The sequence below is a fragment of the Sander lucioperca genome, chromosome 12 (genome assembly GCF_008315115.2).
Source record: "Sander lucioperca isolate FBNREF2018 chromosome 12, SLUC_FBN_1.2, whole genome shotgun sequence".
Taxonomy (NCBI): Eukaryota; Metazoa; Chordata; class Actinopteri; order Perciformes; family Percidae; genus Sander; species Sander lucioperca.
In genome coordinates, this window is record NC_050184.1 from 29,568,651 (window position 1) to 29,582,460 (window position 13,810).

General features: G+C 41.4%; 1 protein-coding gene across 3 annotated transcripts; it reads right to left on the bottom strand.

The window, feature by feature from the left end:
- Positions 1-562: 562 nt before the first annotated feature.
- On the bottom strand, positions 563-12,156 carry LOC116062126 (specifically androgen-regulated gene protein). 3 transcript variants are annotated; one of them, XM_031316685.2, is made up of 5 exons: positions 12,016-12,143; positions 10,148-10,282; positions 4,855-5,049; positions 2,967-3,129; positions 563-2,811 (listed from the first exon to the last, which is right to left on the bottom strand). In XM_031316685.2, the coding sequence occupies exons 3-5, from the start codon at positions 4,957-4,959 to the stop codon at positions 1,241-1,243; spliced, it is 1,839 nt and encodes a 612-aa protein (XP_031172545.1). In that variant the 5' UTR covers positions 4,960-5,049; positions 10,148-10,282; positions 12,016-12,143; the 3' UTR covers positions 563-1,240. The 3 variants fall into 3 exon arrangements, with proteins under 3 accessions (XP_031172545.1, XP_031172544.1, XP_031172546.1); XM_031316684.2 differs by lacking the exon at positions 10,148-10,282 and having other exon boundaries at positions 12,016-12,156; XM_031316686.2 differs by lacking the exons at positions 4,855-5,049; positions 10,148-10,282 and having other exon boundaries at positions 12,016-12,148.
- Positions 12,157-13,810: the final 1,654 nt, after the last annotated feature.

Genomic DNA, 13,810 nt, shown 5'->3' on the forward strand with positions numbered 1-13,810 from the left:
CTTAATTTTTACAGCAGTACAGTTGGCGACCCTAATGGCAAATAACAGAAAAGCGCAAATCTGTTTGATTTCTATTCAAAAGCCTGCAGCAGTGGTACAATGTTTTTCAGTCAGACCATCTGCTTGTAAATGTGCCACCATGAGCAACATATGTGTTGCATGAAGGCTAAACCAGTAGGTGAGAAAACAGGTTGCTCCAGTTCTCTCGCTATAACATTAGACAAGGTGCTGAAGCTGAACCAGAAAACTGGTGCCTCAATTCATGATTTCACGACACGAGGGCTGATGCTTCACATGCCACCAGCACAAAATATGATGTATTCCGAATGCACTGTAAAGGAAATTTGAGACTTGTGGGCAACACCGGGACAGTGCATGATCAAAAAAATATAATACTGCTTGTAAAAAAAAAAAAATTGTTAGATCAGCTCAAGACACCAAAGCTGCGCATGCTCACTTTGCATGCAACCATGCAAACCGCATGTTTCAGATTCTTATCACCTAGTGGCCGCAGACTATGTGCTTTGAGTTACAGTAAGGTATGTTCTAGTAATGCAGGACATACTTTATACATTTTTATTCATTTAATCAACACCCTCCAATTATGATGCAAAACCCGTTGTTTTGACAAACAGCAATTCAAGATTAATGCAGCTCATGTTAAGTACACAACATATTAGACAGTTCCTGTAGTCAAAAAAGCTAAAAAAAAAATCCTAACGGATTTTAGGAAGTGAAAGTGAACAACAGTGACCTTTTCGTATCTAAAAAGGAGAACTAAGAGGGGAACCAGCCTCACAGTGGTGTCACTGTAACAAACAATAATGTGTGAAAACAGACACTGGTGTACAAAAAGGTTCATACCTGATCACAATAAACATTAAAATGACAGAGTAACTCACTGCCTCTTAAAAGTAACAGTATTTTTAATTTACAAAAAGCACAGCTACAGTATGAGAGTCAGTGAATATCCCAAAAATCCTTGATTGACAGTTTCATGAGAAATAAAACACTGTGCATATGGCTGTACAATATCCGTAACAAGTACAGTAGAGTGGACATGACAATGAGTCAATATAGTCAGGACGTGAAAATGAAAGTGCATAAATAAGTGGTTTAAGCTGCTCCCCAAAAGTTTTGTAATGCCTTCATCAATCCTGTATCAATCTCGGGTATGTTCCTTTAAATATAGCATCTATAGGAAGTCTGTGGCAGAAAGATGAGGTGTAAGATCGATGCCTCAGTCTCTGAGCAGCCCCAGCTTCTTAAGGGCCTCGCGGCGGTTTTCTACGTTTTCTGCACGAGGGCAGATCAGAACACTGATGCCTTGGGATCGAGGCAGCTTCTGAGAGTCTCCGGTGTGCTGAAAGGCAGTTTGGGCAGGCAGGGACTTCCGTAAGTCTGGCTCTTTGCTGCTGGCACGGCCCACCAGCAAACCCTCTCCCTGAGCTCTTGTAAACTCTTTCCCACTCCCCAGAGATGCGGGGCGTGCCCGATTGTTACGTAGCTGGCTGGGGCTCTGCTCACCGCTGACACCCTGGCTGGCCTCCTTGGAGTCTTGACTAGCCATATAGCTGCTTATACCCAGGCCAGAGCGCTCCAGGGTGGCTGACTTGACACCTACCACCTTGGGTGGGGTTAGATGCTTGACCAGTGCAGGGGGGGTGAGAGGGGGCATGTTCACCTGTGCATTTACTGTGGCCTGTGAAGCATCTTTGACAGCATCGTTATCTGACAGTGGAGGTCCAACGGGGTCACTGAAAGCGGCAGGTGCTGGGAGAACCTCAGCAGGCTGGACTGCAGGAGCGGTAGACGTAGCCGATGGCAACACAGCTGCAGGAGACTGGAGCGGGATGGAAGCAGGTGGTGGACAGTTGACACTGGTGTAAGATGGGATCAAGGGTGGTGTATGTGGAGCAGCTGGGCTGATTGGAGAAGGAGGAGCTGTCCATGAACTTCTAGTATTGGGAGAAAGTTTAGGGCTCAGGGCGGTGCCTGAATGTGCCTCAGCAGGCAGCAGGCCAAGCTTTCGGAGGGCCTCAATGCGAACCCTCTGGGGGTCCAACAAGAGCCGGTCATTGCTAGTGGGCGCCGGATGTCCCGAGGTGCCATCTGAGCCAACCGCTGCTGCCTTGTGTGACTTCAGAATAATGTTGGCGGGAAGCTTCTTGGGCTTGGGGGCCACTGCAGGTGGACTTCTGAGCTCAGCGGCTTCAGGAGGACTCATTAAGTGACCAGAGCTGACGGCAGGAAGACTCAGTTTTGGGGGCTTGTTTGGAGGCTCCTGGGTCCCAGAGGAACTCACTGAAGTTTTCTGTGCAGAGGCTCTCTGGCGTAGCTGCTCCAAGTCAATAGTTGTTCCTGGCTTGTTATTGGATATTCCTGCAGATGGAGGAAGGTCTTTTACTTTCCCTGGCAGTGGAGGAAGGCCTGGCTCATCCATGAAGTCTGAGGGAGGAGGGATCACACCCACATCTATCTCAGAGGCCCCAGTGGCCTGACCGGGGCAAAGACTGGCACTTGGGACAATCTTGAGACTACCATCTCCAGCCGTGGATACACACATCTGAGTAGCTGATGGGTGGATTTTGCAATCAGTGACTGATTCAGTGACTGGAGGTTTGGATTGAGTCATGTGGTTCATTGATGTTTCGAGGTCTTTGGTGTTGACTGCAGGGGCAGGAGAGGACTGTGGTTTTAAGGTCTGATTTAGAGCGTGATGCTTAGCTTTGTCTTCGATGGTTAACACTCTGGATCCAGGCTCTGATTTCTGGTCTCTTCCGGACTCATCAGACTCCAAACTGGAAATATCTAAGAAAAAAAAGCAAAATGACTGCAGCTAGTATTGCAGGTATTGATGTTATTTTAGCATATGTATACATACATAAATGCATACATACATACATACACACACGTAACCAACTAAGAAAACACGCAAAACAGAATATTTCATGACATGAGCATACCATTTACTCTCATCCGACCCATTTTGTCTGCCTGTAACCCAGGATCTTGTTCATAATTGGATAAGCCGCTGTCCTCCTGCACCTCCAGCGCTTCAATGGTTTCCTCCAGATACATGAGACATGCCCTCTCTTCGGGAGATAAGTGCTCCATACTGTCTTCACTCTGCACACAATATAAGAGATTTCAGAGCTTTTTTTTTAACTCGGAACAAGTATCTCAACTCTTCAGCAATCTCTCTCGTCCTTGACACGGCCATGAGAGACAGGACAGGGACAATAGGTCAAAGTTGTTTAGTGTTCCAACAGCTGCGAAGGAATGAATTACTTCTGTCCTGTATGTACTTCAGGTGACTGCAGGTGCATGTGAACAGCGTGAGATCTTCTTCCCTCTGGTCATCTTTAAGAGAAAACTCTCACTGAAACCCTGCGTGAACAAACATGAGTGTATTTCACCTCTGACAGATTCACTCCCTTTCATCTTCTCTCATTTGACCTTTCTCATATTTACTGTAAATGTCCATGCAGACGTCATGTACAAATCTCAGTTCTTTATTTCTACATTCCAACAAAGGACGGATGTAGGACTGCACGATATGAGGAAAATATGCGATAACATTGTATATCGCGTTAACGATATTACTTGCGATAAATAAACAGATATTAAAGTGTACTCAGTTCTGCTGCCTTAAGTATTCTCCTAAAATACAAGTTGCGTGTTGGATTTAAAACAAATGAAAGAAAATAATTTCCATCATTCTTTTATTGAACAAATCGAACATTGAATTGAATATAAAAGGCACCACTAAAAAATGAATGACTACTGATATTTTAAATTTTCGCTAACCAGTGAAGACATGTCGGGAGGGTGAAATTAGAAAAGTAACGTTAGCTAACGAGCAGCAGCCGGCCGTTCGGTCGCTCTGCTCCCACTGTAGGGAGACTCATTTGCCGAGAGAACGGCTAACAGCCCGGGAGAGGCACTGTCTGGTTAACACAAGTTTTTAGCTGTGACTGTCCTTCCTTTGCCGTACCTTTAGTTAGGGCTGGGCAATATTTCAATATTATATCGAGATCGTGATATGAGAGTAGATATCGTCTTATATTTTGAAGAATTTTACTGCCAAACAACACTCACACACTCTGCTCACGAGTTCCATTTCCACTTTCTCACAGCCTACTGCATTGAACGGTCCACCTACGTAAACACCTTCCCATAATCAACGGTGGCGTCATTACGTCGACCAGCGTAGCGCGCGTAGTGCAAGCGTAGGGTCCGGTGGAAAAAAATTCTAAGGTTCGGCAGAAACTGAGCCCGTCAAAAAGCCCAATATTCGGCCGAATCCGAATCCTGGATTCGGTGCATCCCTACTTTCAACTAACACAAAAAAATCTCTGAGTGTCTATCGCGATATGTGCATACCGGTATGTCGCAGCCTTTTTGCGATGTGTTTATTGCGGCAGTAGTCTATATCCACGATGTTCCACTTCCGGATTGCCCTCGTTCTGCTTAGAGTTTTCTGTTGCACAACTAAAACAACCTTTAAACGTACGTGTTCCACCAAAACAAGTTCCTTCCCGAGGCTATTTTGCAGCTGCACCGTGGCTCCACTCCACGCTTAGCACCGCCTAAGACGATTGTGATTGGTTTAAAGAAATGCCAGTATAAACCAGAGCAGGAAGGTCTGGCAATGCTCAGTCATTACAGCGGTTGATATCGTGATGATGATAAAAAAAAAAAAAAAAAAAAAGATATATTGTGCAGCCCTAGACAGAAGCATTGTTATTCAGATAGGCCAGAGGAAACTAGTATAGCAGTAAAGTGTGTCGATATGTTGCGTTATACATCGATAAGCAACAAGGGTCAGTGGGAATCTACAGCAGCACTCACATAGCCAGAGTTCATGCTGATTACACTGTCGCAGCTCCCGGCACTGTCCAAATTGCTCAAGGATTCCATGGCAACGCTGCCTGGCCACGTGTCATTCTTCGGCATTGCACAAGGAAGAGGACAAGCGCAGGACTTGGGCCTCGCGGTCCTCTTTTGATTGTATAAATTTCACCAAGAATCAGTTGGAGGAAGAATCTGAAAAGGTCAAGGAGAAAATGTGAGAATGGGACAAAAACTGGATTCAGATGAAACGTGTGGCACCACTATCTCCTTTATAGAATTGATCAAATACAAAGACTGACCTCCTACAGCCAGTACACATGAGATGAAGCCATAATAGTTCACAAAATGAGTTGGTAAACATCACAGCAACAACTATTAATGTCAAAAGGTTCCATTAGTGTGATAAATGAGTGCCATAAATCACAGCTGATAGCTAAATGATCCTCATAATGTAATAGCGCTCCCATTTAAGATGTCAAATGTGCTGTCATTGTGATATATTAAACATAACCAGTTATGCTAATCGAGTCATTATATAAAAATTAATGGACGAATTAGTAAACATTTGTAATTACACATTACACTACACAGATTAATATGAAGTCAATAGATGTTTTTATGTTATGTTATGTTAAAGGGTAGGTTCACAGTTTGTCAAGTCTGTCTTTAAGGTTCTGACACACCAACCCGACGGCCGACCTTCGGCAGAAAAGGCAGTCAGACTGACTGCCTCCCTGAGTTGGTCAAAAAAGTGCCTCGGAACACACCGAAGCGACGCCGACTTGAGCGTACGTTCTGCGCGTGCGTGAGACGTAATATGTCTCCATAACAGCAGGCGGTGCTAATCTGTATTGTTTCCCAAAAAATTAAAACCAGCAGCTGATTGGATGAACGCATCACATGGGTCTGGCTGCTCCCGGATTTTACAACAAAGCATAATGGCGGCCTGATGGCGGCTCGTTCGGAATACGATCTCATATTTTACAAAGAGAGTTCACCAAAATGTGTTTCTGAAAAATTTTTAAGCGAGAAATAGCCCCAGCCATTTCAGATCGACAAAGGTCCGTTTAAAAGATTTTCGTCAGATTTTGAGAGCCGTTAGTCAGGCTCATCCCGCTCGTCATTTCCGGGTTAGCGCTCCACCAAACAGATTGGCCATTGAGTCCGACTGCCTGCCTTCCGATTCAACATCTCAAATCGGTCCAAATGAAGGCCGACGGCTCCTCCGACTGACGACGGCACGGAACACACCGAACAGACTCGAGTCACTGACCTCGCCAGACTGTCCGACGGCCGATAATCAGGTTGGTGTGTCAGGGCCTTTAAACAACAGTCAGGTGCCCATATGGATATTAATTAATTAATTAATATTGCTGTTATCATTCATCTTGTTCACATCGCCCATTGAAACACCCTTCCCTAATGTTATTTCAGTGTAAGTGATGCGGGACAAATTCCACAATCCTTGTTTTGTGCAAAAGTGTATTCCAAAGCTTTTTTACTGCTAATGTGAAGCTTCAGCAGTCCGAGTTGACAAACCGAGTAGATATTTTCCAATGTTACAGTCTTTTTAGTATAAAATTCCCTCTTTGTGTTTCCATAGACAGTGTTTTCCCATTGAGCTGCAGTGGAAGGATAGTAATAAAAATGGGAAATGTGTGAAATGTTCTGACATTTTATAGACAAATCAATTAATCATATAAATAAGCGGCAGAGTAATTAGTTAAAAAGACAATACCTTTATAATTTGCAGCCCTAATATATTGTGCTAACAGAAGTATGACATCAACACATTTCTATTGTCCTTGATATAGGTTTAATGGTTTATTACATTAACATCTGTAGCGTGATAGGAGGAAGAGGATATTTTGCATAGTAACACTCAGGTTATGCTGTGCAAATAAGTCATAAGCAGTTTATCAATTGGTATTCCAGGCACTATGACTCAACAATCAAGCGACAAAATGCTCATCTTTGTTTTTGAATACTCATGGCACGCTCCACGTCATGTATTATCTGTGTACAAACAATTGATATGCCATGTTATGTTGCAGCGCCACGTTGCTTACACGTGTTTCCTGCCTATTATCCTGTAAATGTTACCACTGACAGGTCAGGCATGAGGAAATCATGCCAGCCAAAAACTAGAAGGATATTATTACTGGCTCCACATCTGCCAAAGGGATACAAGGAAGGAGGTTTTCAACATAGTCTACTCACTAAATGACGGCTGATTTGGTAACAAAAAAAGCAGTAAATGATTTCAAAGACCATAAAGAAAAGGCCACTTAAAGCAACATTCTTACCTCTTTACTTTCCATTTTAAGTGCTTTAAAGTGCATTAGCAAGTGCCAGAAGCAAATACCACCAACAATGAACAATGTTTGAGACGTGAAGGGATAATATTTGATCAACTCTGGCTAGGACTCTGTAGTGGATTTTGGCTAAATAGGTTACACAAATAAAATATACTGTATCCCATGACAAACGCTTTACAACTTGTTATATGGCCTGTTATATGGCTTATTCATCACATAGCCAAAGCTGCACAATCAGGTTCAGGTGTGTTCATGGAGGCAAAGCTAACTTCATTGTTTTCTTATCTGGGAGAACATTTGATTAAACATATAAAAGCAACGAAATGAAGGTTTCCCATAATGAGTCAGTGTCACTGTTTGTCTGTGAATTAGCCTCCAAAATGACACAAGGTCTCCAAGCCTGATACTGCATGGAGGCTGTGAGTTATCATAGCAATTACTGGGGCATGAGGTTCCTCTGAGGATGAGCCAGACACAGACACTCAGTCAACACAAACAATATGTCCGCTCTGCCAGGACAACTGTTTACATTTCAATTATGTGTGATACAAGAAATGCTTTTAGAAAAATGGAAGCAGCTTCAATGGTTTCTTGCAATGGACTGCATATTATGGAAGCAGGTAAAAGATCAACCAGTGACTGATTTTTATTCAGGGCAGTAGTGACCATTGAGGACAGCGAGGTCATGACTCATTTCCTCTGTTCTTATTTCTGTGACTTTGGGGGATTAGTGAGCCGGTAAACCACAATTAAAGGACAATTCCGGCGCAAAATGAACCTAGGGGTTAATAACACGTGTACCGAGTCGACCGTTCTCTGGGATATGTTTTCATGCTAATCGAATGGGTCTCTAGCTTGAAACAGGATAGCGCAAAGCGCTGATTAGCTTATAAAGCTAGTCGTCGGGGCACGGGTAAAGTAAAAAGAAATCGCTATTTGTACACCACTAACAAGGCTCAAAATAGCACCACACTTCAACGGCACCATAATGAGGGTCCCTACATGTAAACCGAAGCATTGAGAACTTTGTAAGTGTACAGACAGTTTATTAAAAAGATTATAAAGACAGTAGCGTTCACGTATACAAGCAGGCGCCATCTTGGGAAAACAGTCATGACTAGGGTGACCAGACATCCCGGTTTGACCGGGACAGTCCCAATTTTGAGTTGCTTGTCCCGAGTCCCGACAAAAGCCTCTCGGGACGCTAAAATGTACCGGTTTACCAACCACTATGAAATTGTCCCGGTTGTCAGCGATAACATAGCCGACGTGGTCTTATTATATCCCAATCATTAACTAAACCCATGTAGAAAGACTAATAAAGTGTCCAGCATATGATTTTAACAATGTGTGTGTGTGTGTGTGTGTGTGTGTGTGTGTGTGTGTGTGTGTGTGTGTGTGTGTGTGTGTGTGTGTGTGTGTGTGTGTGTCAGTCAATCATAGCGGTCTGCGTCTGCATAATCTGTGCAGCCAACGTTACAATGTATATTTGTAAACATTGTTGCAATGCCTCTTCTTATCTGTCTCGTTTTAAGCGCGGTGCAGTTGGCTGGACGTTTGATATTCAGTTGATATTCAATTTTAACTTCCCCTTCGTTTGAGATCGACAACGCAATTCAGGTCAATGACGTGATCAGGGTCAAAGAAAGTTGACATTATTACAGAGTATCAAGAAAAAACAACTACAATTATTATCGCTAGAGATTTGTATCCGACATAAAGCTTCATAGCACTTCATCATCTGTTCTGTTGCTAGGTTCTGTGTAAGGGACCGTCGACAAATTACCATTTTGGTAGATCGGCAATGACAGTAGGGATGCAAAACGTTGGCTATTTCTTGAAAAAATATTCACTAATAATTAGTTTTCATGATGATTGCATTACTTCCCAATGCATACAGTTCAGTTATTAATATTTCTGGAAAATATGAAATAAAAATCTAATTCTCACATTCGGATTGCTGTAGTAGGCTACTTCCCAATCACTCACTGCTACTTACTACAGGTCACGGTTTATTGATAAGACAATTTATATGACTAGAAAATTCATGAATATTAACTGAGATACTCCATTATGTTGTGAGCAGTAGGCCTACGTATGCTGTTGGCAAAATTGTGTCTAATCTGTCTGTGTCTATGTCTGACCTGGGCTGGCACATGTTCACGTTAAAAAGCATGTGCGTGCACAAGCACTACGGTCATGCGGTCCCGGTTTTAGTTCCGGGAAATCTGGTCACCGTAGTCATGACCAGTCGAACGCCGTGCAACCAGTAACCAGTAACATAGCTCAAGCACGGCGTTCGGTGTTCGACTGGTCATGTTAGTGGTGTAGAAATAGCGATTTCTTTTTACTTTACCCATGCCCACGACGAATAGCTTTATAAGCTAATCAGCGGTTTGCGCTAGCTTGTTTCAAGCTAGAGACGCATTCGATTAGCATGAAAACATATCCCAGAGAACGGTCGACTTGGTACACGTGTTATTAACCCCTAGGTTCATTTTGTGCTGGAATTGTCCTTTAAAGAAACTAATATATGGTGGGTTTTAGAGGCAGATTCAAGTAATATGACTTTTCAAGATTCAAGATAATTTATTGTCATTGTATGAACACAACGAAATTCCATTGGTGGCAATCAGTGCATAACAACGATGTATAGGATTCAGTATTTCTTCCTGGTAGTATGAAGATGGGACTTTAAAACAGGGTTTGGGATATAAAATAACCCTACAGAAAATGTAATTGAACAGTTAAAAGAATGAATAAAATAAAAAAATTGAAACAATTTAGAGATTTGTTTTCTGGATGTCTTCTGAATCACCAGGATTTGGACCTTAGTATTTCTATGACCTCAGTTTTACTAAAACCTGTGCTTTCCAATGGGAGGAAATTCCAATTTCATTTCAATAAACTGTTTAAATATACGATTTATATATAATACATAGGTTGTAACATGTCTCGGTTGAGTGTCTCACCTGATTTTTCTTTGCTTGTGTGATCTCGAGCAAACTTTTTGGCTCCTGACCTTAAAATGAAGACATGTCTGTACTTGCGCATCAAGAGCAGTATCCCTTCTCAGGTTTTTTTTTATTTGAAGGATTTTTAGAGTCCTGAAAAGGTAAAAACACCATATTTGACAAGGAAAAAAAAACTTGATTTGTCACTGTTAAAGGTCTCCATCTCATCAAGTCAGTTCTTTTATAATTAAACTTAATTTTTCTGAAAACCAGTATAAACATCCACAGATACAGTGCAGTTAGAATTTGAAACAATTTGTTCCCAACAATCTATTCAAGATTTAATTTTCAGAAAGGAGTGTCTGTGTTTTGAAACATGAAAGAAGAAGGCAGGATGCATGAAGAAAAATAAAACGTAATTTTAGAAAATACTTGAAACAAAGATTTACAAACCGATTTAGAAATATTCTCATTTCACTGGTGGATTTTCTCACTTGCTTTAAGAAAATAAGAGTTTAAAGATTTAAATTACAAGAAAGAAATGACTTGGCAGGAAGGAGACTTTGTGAGCGCTATATATAGACCTGTCCTTAGGGTTATATATTCCAGGTTGGAAACCACTCATCTGGTTCACTGGCAAAGAGCAATGCCATTTTTGTCTTGTTGACATGAAGACATAGCAAAGACAGTTGGGGGAAAAACCTGATCACCAACATGCACGCGTGTTTTCTGGCAACAGCAGCTGACTGACAAAGCACCCACTGCTAATTACTGTCTCTCCCATGAGCTCATTCAGATCAGCAGAGTGAGAAACAACCGCCCAAGTTCAGGCAGCCAACACCTCTCTCTCTCTCTCAAACCTGAACAAGGCAACAAACCTGTAAGGCAGCAGCAGCAGAGCTCACTACACCCAAAGCTGAGTCAGGATATAATAGTGACAGGAATGTCACTTTGCTTGCTCCCATGTCTTTAAGACAACTTTAAATTAAGCCGAGGGCTCTGATGTGACTGGGTGTTCCCCTTGACTTACATATCTGCAGATAAAACACTTTCAACTATAAAAGGGGAGGATCAGCTCCAGGTTTTTAATGTGGTGACTGTGAGAACAGCTGCACCGTTTGTGAGCCAGACTTACAATCCAAGGAATTATCATTTACAGTCTGTGATGACAAATTATAGTGTGATTGCAAAAAAAAAAAAAGGCGGGGGAGAGGGGTCAAAAATGTGAAGTATGTGTTCAAGGGCAGCCAGAGAGCTGGTTTAATGATTAACATTAAACAAAAGTTCATGGCGAACTCCATCAGGTTGTGCAACTTACAACCTGCTGGAGTGAACAGAATTATTTCATTAATGTTTAGCTTGGCACCTTGTCCCACTAAAATCTGTATTATTGACATTTATGTGCAAATATTTGTACTTTCTCTGACTCAACCTCTACTCACTAAGCCACCAAATAGTCAATGATTCAACACTAATGACCAATGTGTCATCTTGGAAATTAAATATAGGCTTTCATAGAGCATGAAGTGATTAGTAATGCTGGTCATATGTGGGAATATTTCTTTCTTTCTTCTTTTCTTATAGTAAATCACCCCAACTTCCCTCCACTCAAACTTCTAACTGACACAGGATGACACTTTCTGTGCAAATAAGAGTCAGTCGCACTCCTAAAACCTCTCCCCCTACAGGAAATGATCAAATAAAAAAAGAGGTCATAGTTCTCGAGAAATGTCTCACACACACCAGTCTAAATCAGGGTGATTACAAAGGATTTGTGGGTATTTAAACTATACAATTTTTTCCCCTCATAACTCCTCTGTATCCATGAATAAAACAGAAACAAACACCGCACGCACTTCAAACAGAATGATTTCCTGATAACTCACCGGAGATGTTAGAGTGAAATGAAGTCTGCAGCTGTGCGAATTCAAAGAAAAGAGCAGTTTTCAGATGTCAGTCCATAGCCGCTGTGTCCACCTCACTCCCCTCCGATAGCTGCACTGTTCCTGGAAGTACAACTGCAGCCAGGTGAGCCAATTAGCTTACGGACAGGTTGGTGTGTGCGGCCAATCAGTGAACGTCTCATAAAGACGTTACAACGAAAGAGCCAATGGAAAAGCAGCAGCCACATAAACGCAACCCAGATGAAATAAAATCTATTTTAATTCTCCGCAGCAAAAGTAGAAAGAATTTAACAAAATATGACAGTCATATTAAATAAATATGAGTAGGCTGATAGGCTACATAATGTGTGAAATATTTGAAATAATAAGAGAGGCTTTTACATTTGTTTGCATTTTGCATAGACTAATTTATCCACTTATCTATTCATCTTGGAGTCTCCAGCTATGTTAACGCCTCTGGTAGGCTGTGCTTTGAGCTAAACATTAACGTCAGCATGCTAACATGATCACAGTGACAATGCTTGAAGATGTTAAGATCAAGTCTCATGTTAAGCAGGTACAACGTCATTAGTTTTGCATGTATTTTGTCATAAACTAAAGTATTGGAATTTTTCACCTGATGTCTTTAGATTAAAAGTTAAGTGATTACAATTCATCCTGAGGGGAACATAAATGTGTGTGAAAGCCATTATCTGGAGAACATGCATGTCTTATTAATGAGTTACATTTATAACTGCATTTTTACCAAACAGAAAGCATTAGCAGCAGCCAGGGGGATTTTTCACAACCTTGTAATCCCAAACCTTATAACCAATCTATAAAGTTTATAGTTAATACAATTACATCTTATCCATTATAGTGCCTTATTAGAAAGTAGCACCATAAAATTATGTCCTTTTATACTCGTGGTGTATCCTAAAAATGCTGCATGCTGTGAATAGTTTGTGTCAGTTTGGCATGTTGGAGTTTGTGAACAAAGCATGCCTGTCTGCAAATACCAGCCTCATAATCAGCATGCAACAAGCCATCTGCAATTGAGGAACAGCAGCATACATATGTGACGTCTGTTGCATATCTATGAAAATGAGCAGATGTGTAATTTCATAATATCTGCTCCAGATATCATCTGTTCTGTTGATGTTTTTGTGTTGGCCAAAGACACAGCATTATATAAAGTTCATCCCCCCCCTCCATACCAACACTCACATCATTCTATCAAAGATATGGACAGCAGGAAAAAATTTTTTATTTATAATTTATTTAAACATTCAAAAACTCCAGAACTATTGAGCCAATAGTTCAAGGAGTTGTCATTGTTGACATATTTTACAGCAGTTGGCATTTGAATTATAGTTGCAGTAATTGTCTTCTGTTGACCCATATACCTTCTGACAAAGACAAGAAAATGATGTCAATGCACAACCTGGAGCTGGGGCAAAAAAAAAATGTACTAGATAAATATTTCAATTAATCTGAGCTGATAAAAAATAAACAAGGTCACAAAACATAGTTTCAGACTTGTAAACTTTGTGAAGTCACAACAGCATTAAAGGATAAATGGAGTCAACAGGGCAAGAAAACCCCTTAACTTATCCATGGAGTTATTCATGTACAGCTGGAAAGTGACTTTAAAGGCAAAGCAATATACTGTAGGAACATGCTAGTCCCAATAAAAATGCTTTTTGGACTGCTAATGTCACTGCAGCCTGGAGAAGCAGTGGCAGCAAAAACTGTCCTGTCCTGTTAGTAGTGTCCTGTACACTGTCCTGTGACTCCC

Bases quoted from the DNA above. Each gene is read 5' to 3' on its own strand.
- LOC116062126 (XM_031316684.2), bottom strand. From the start codon at position 4,959: ATGCCGAAGAATGACACGTGGCCAGGCAGCGTTGCCATGGAATCCTTG. The intron at 3,130-4,854 runs GTGAGTGCTGCT...TATTGTGTGCAG, and splicing joins TCAGCATGAACTCTGGCTAT to AGTGAAGACAGTATGGAGCA. The intron at 2,812-2,966 runs GTATGCTCATGT...TTTTTTTCTTAG, and splicing joins GGGTCGGATGAGAGTAAATG to ATATTTCCAGTTTGGAGTCT.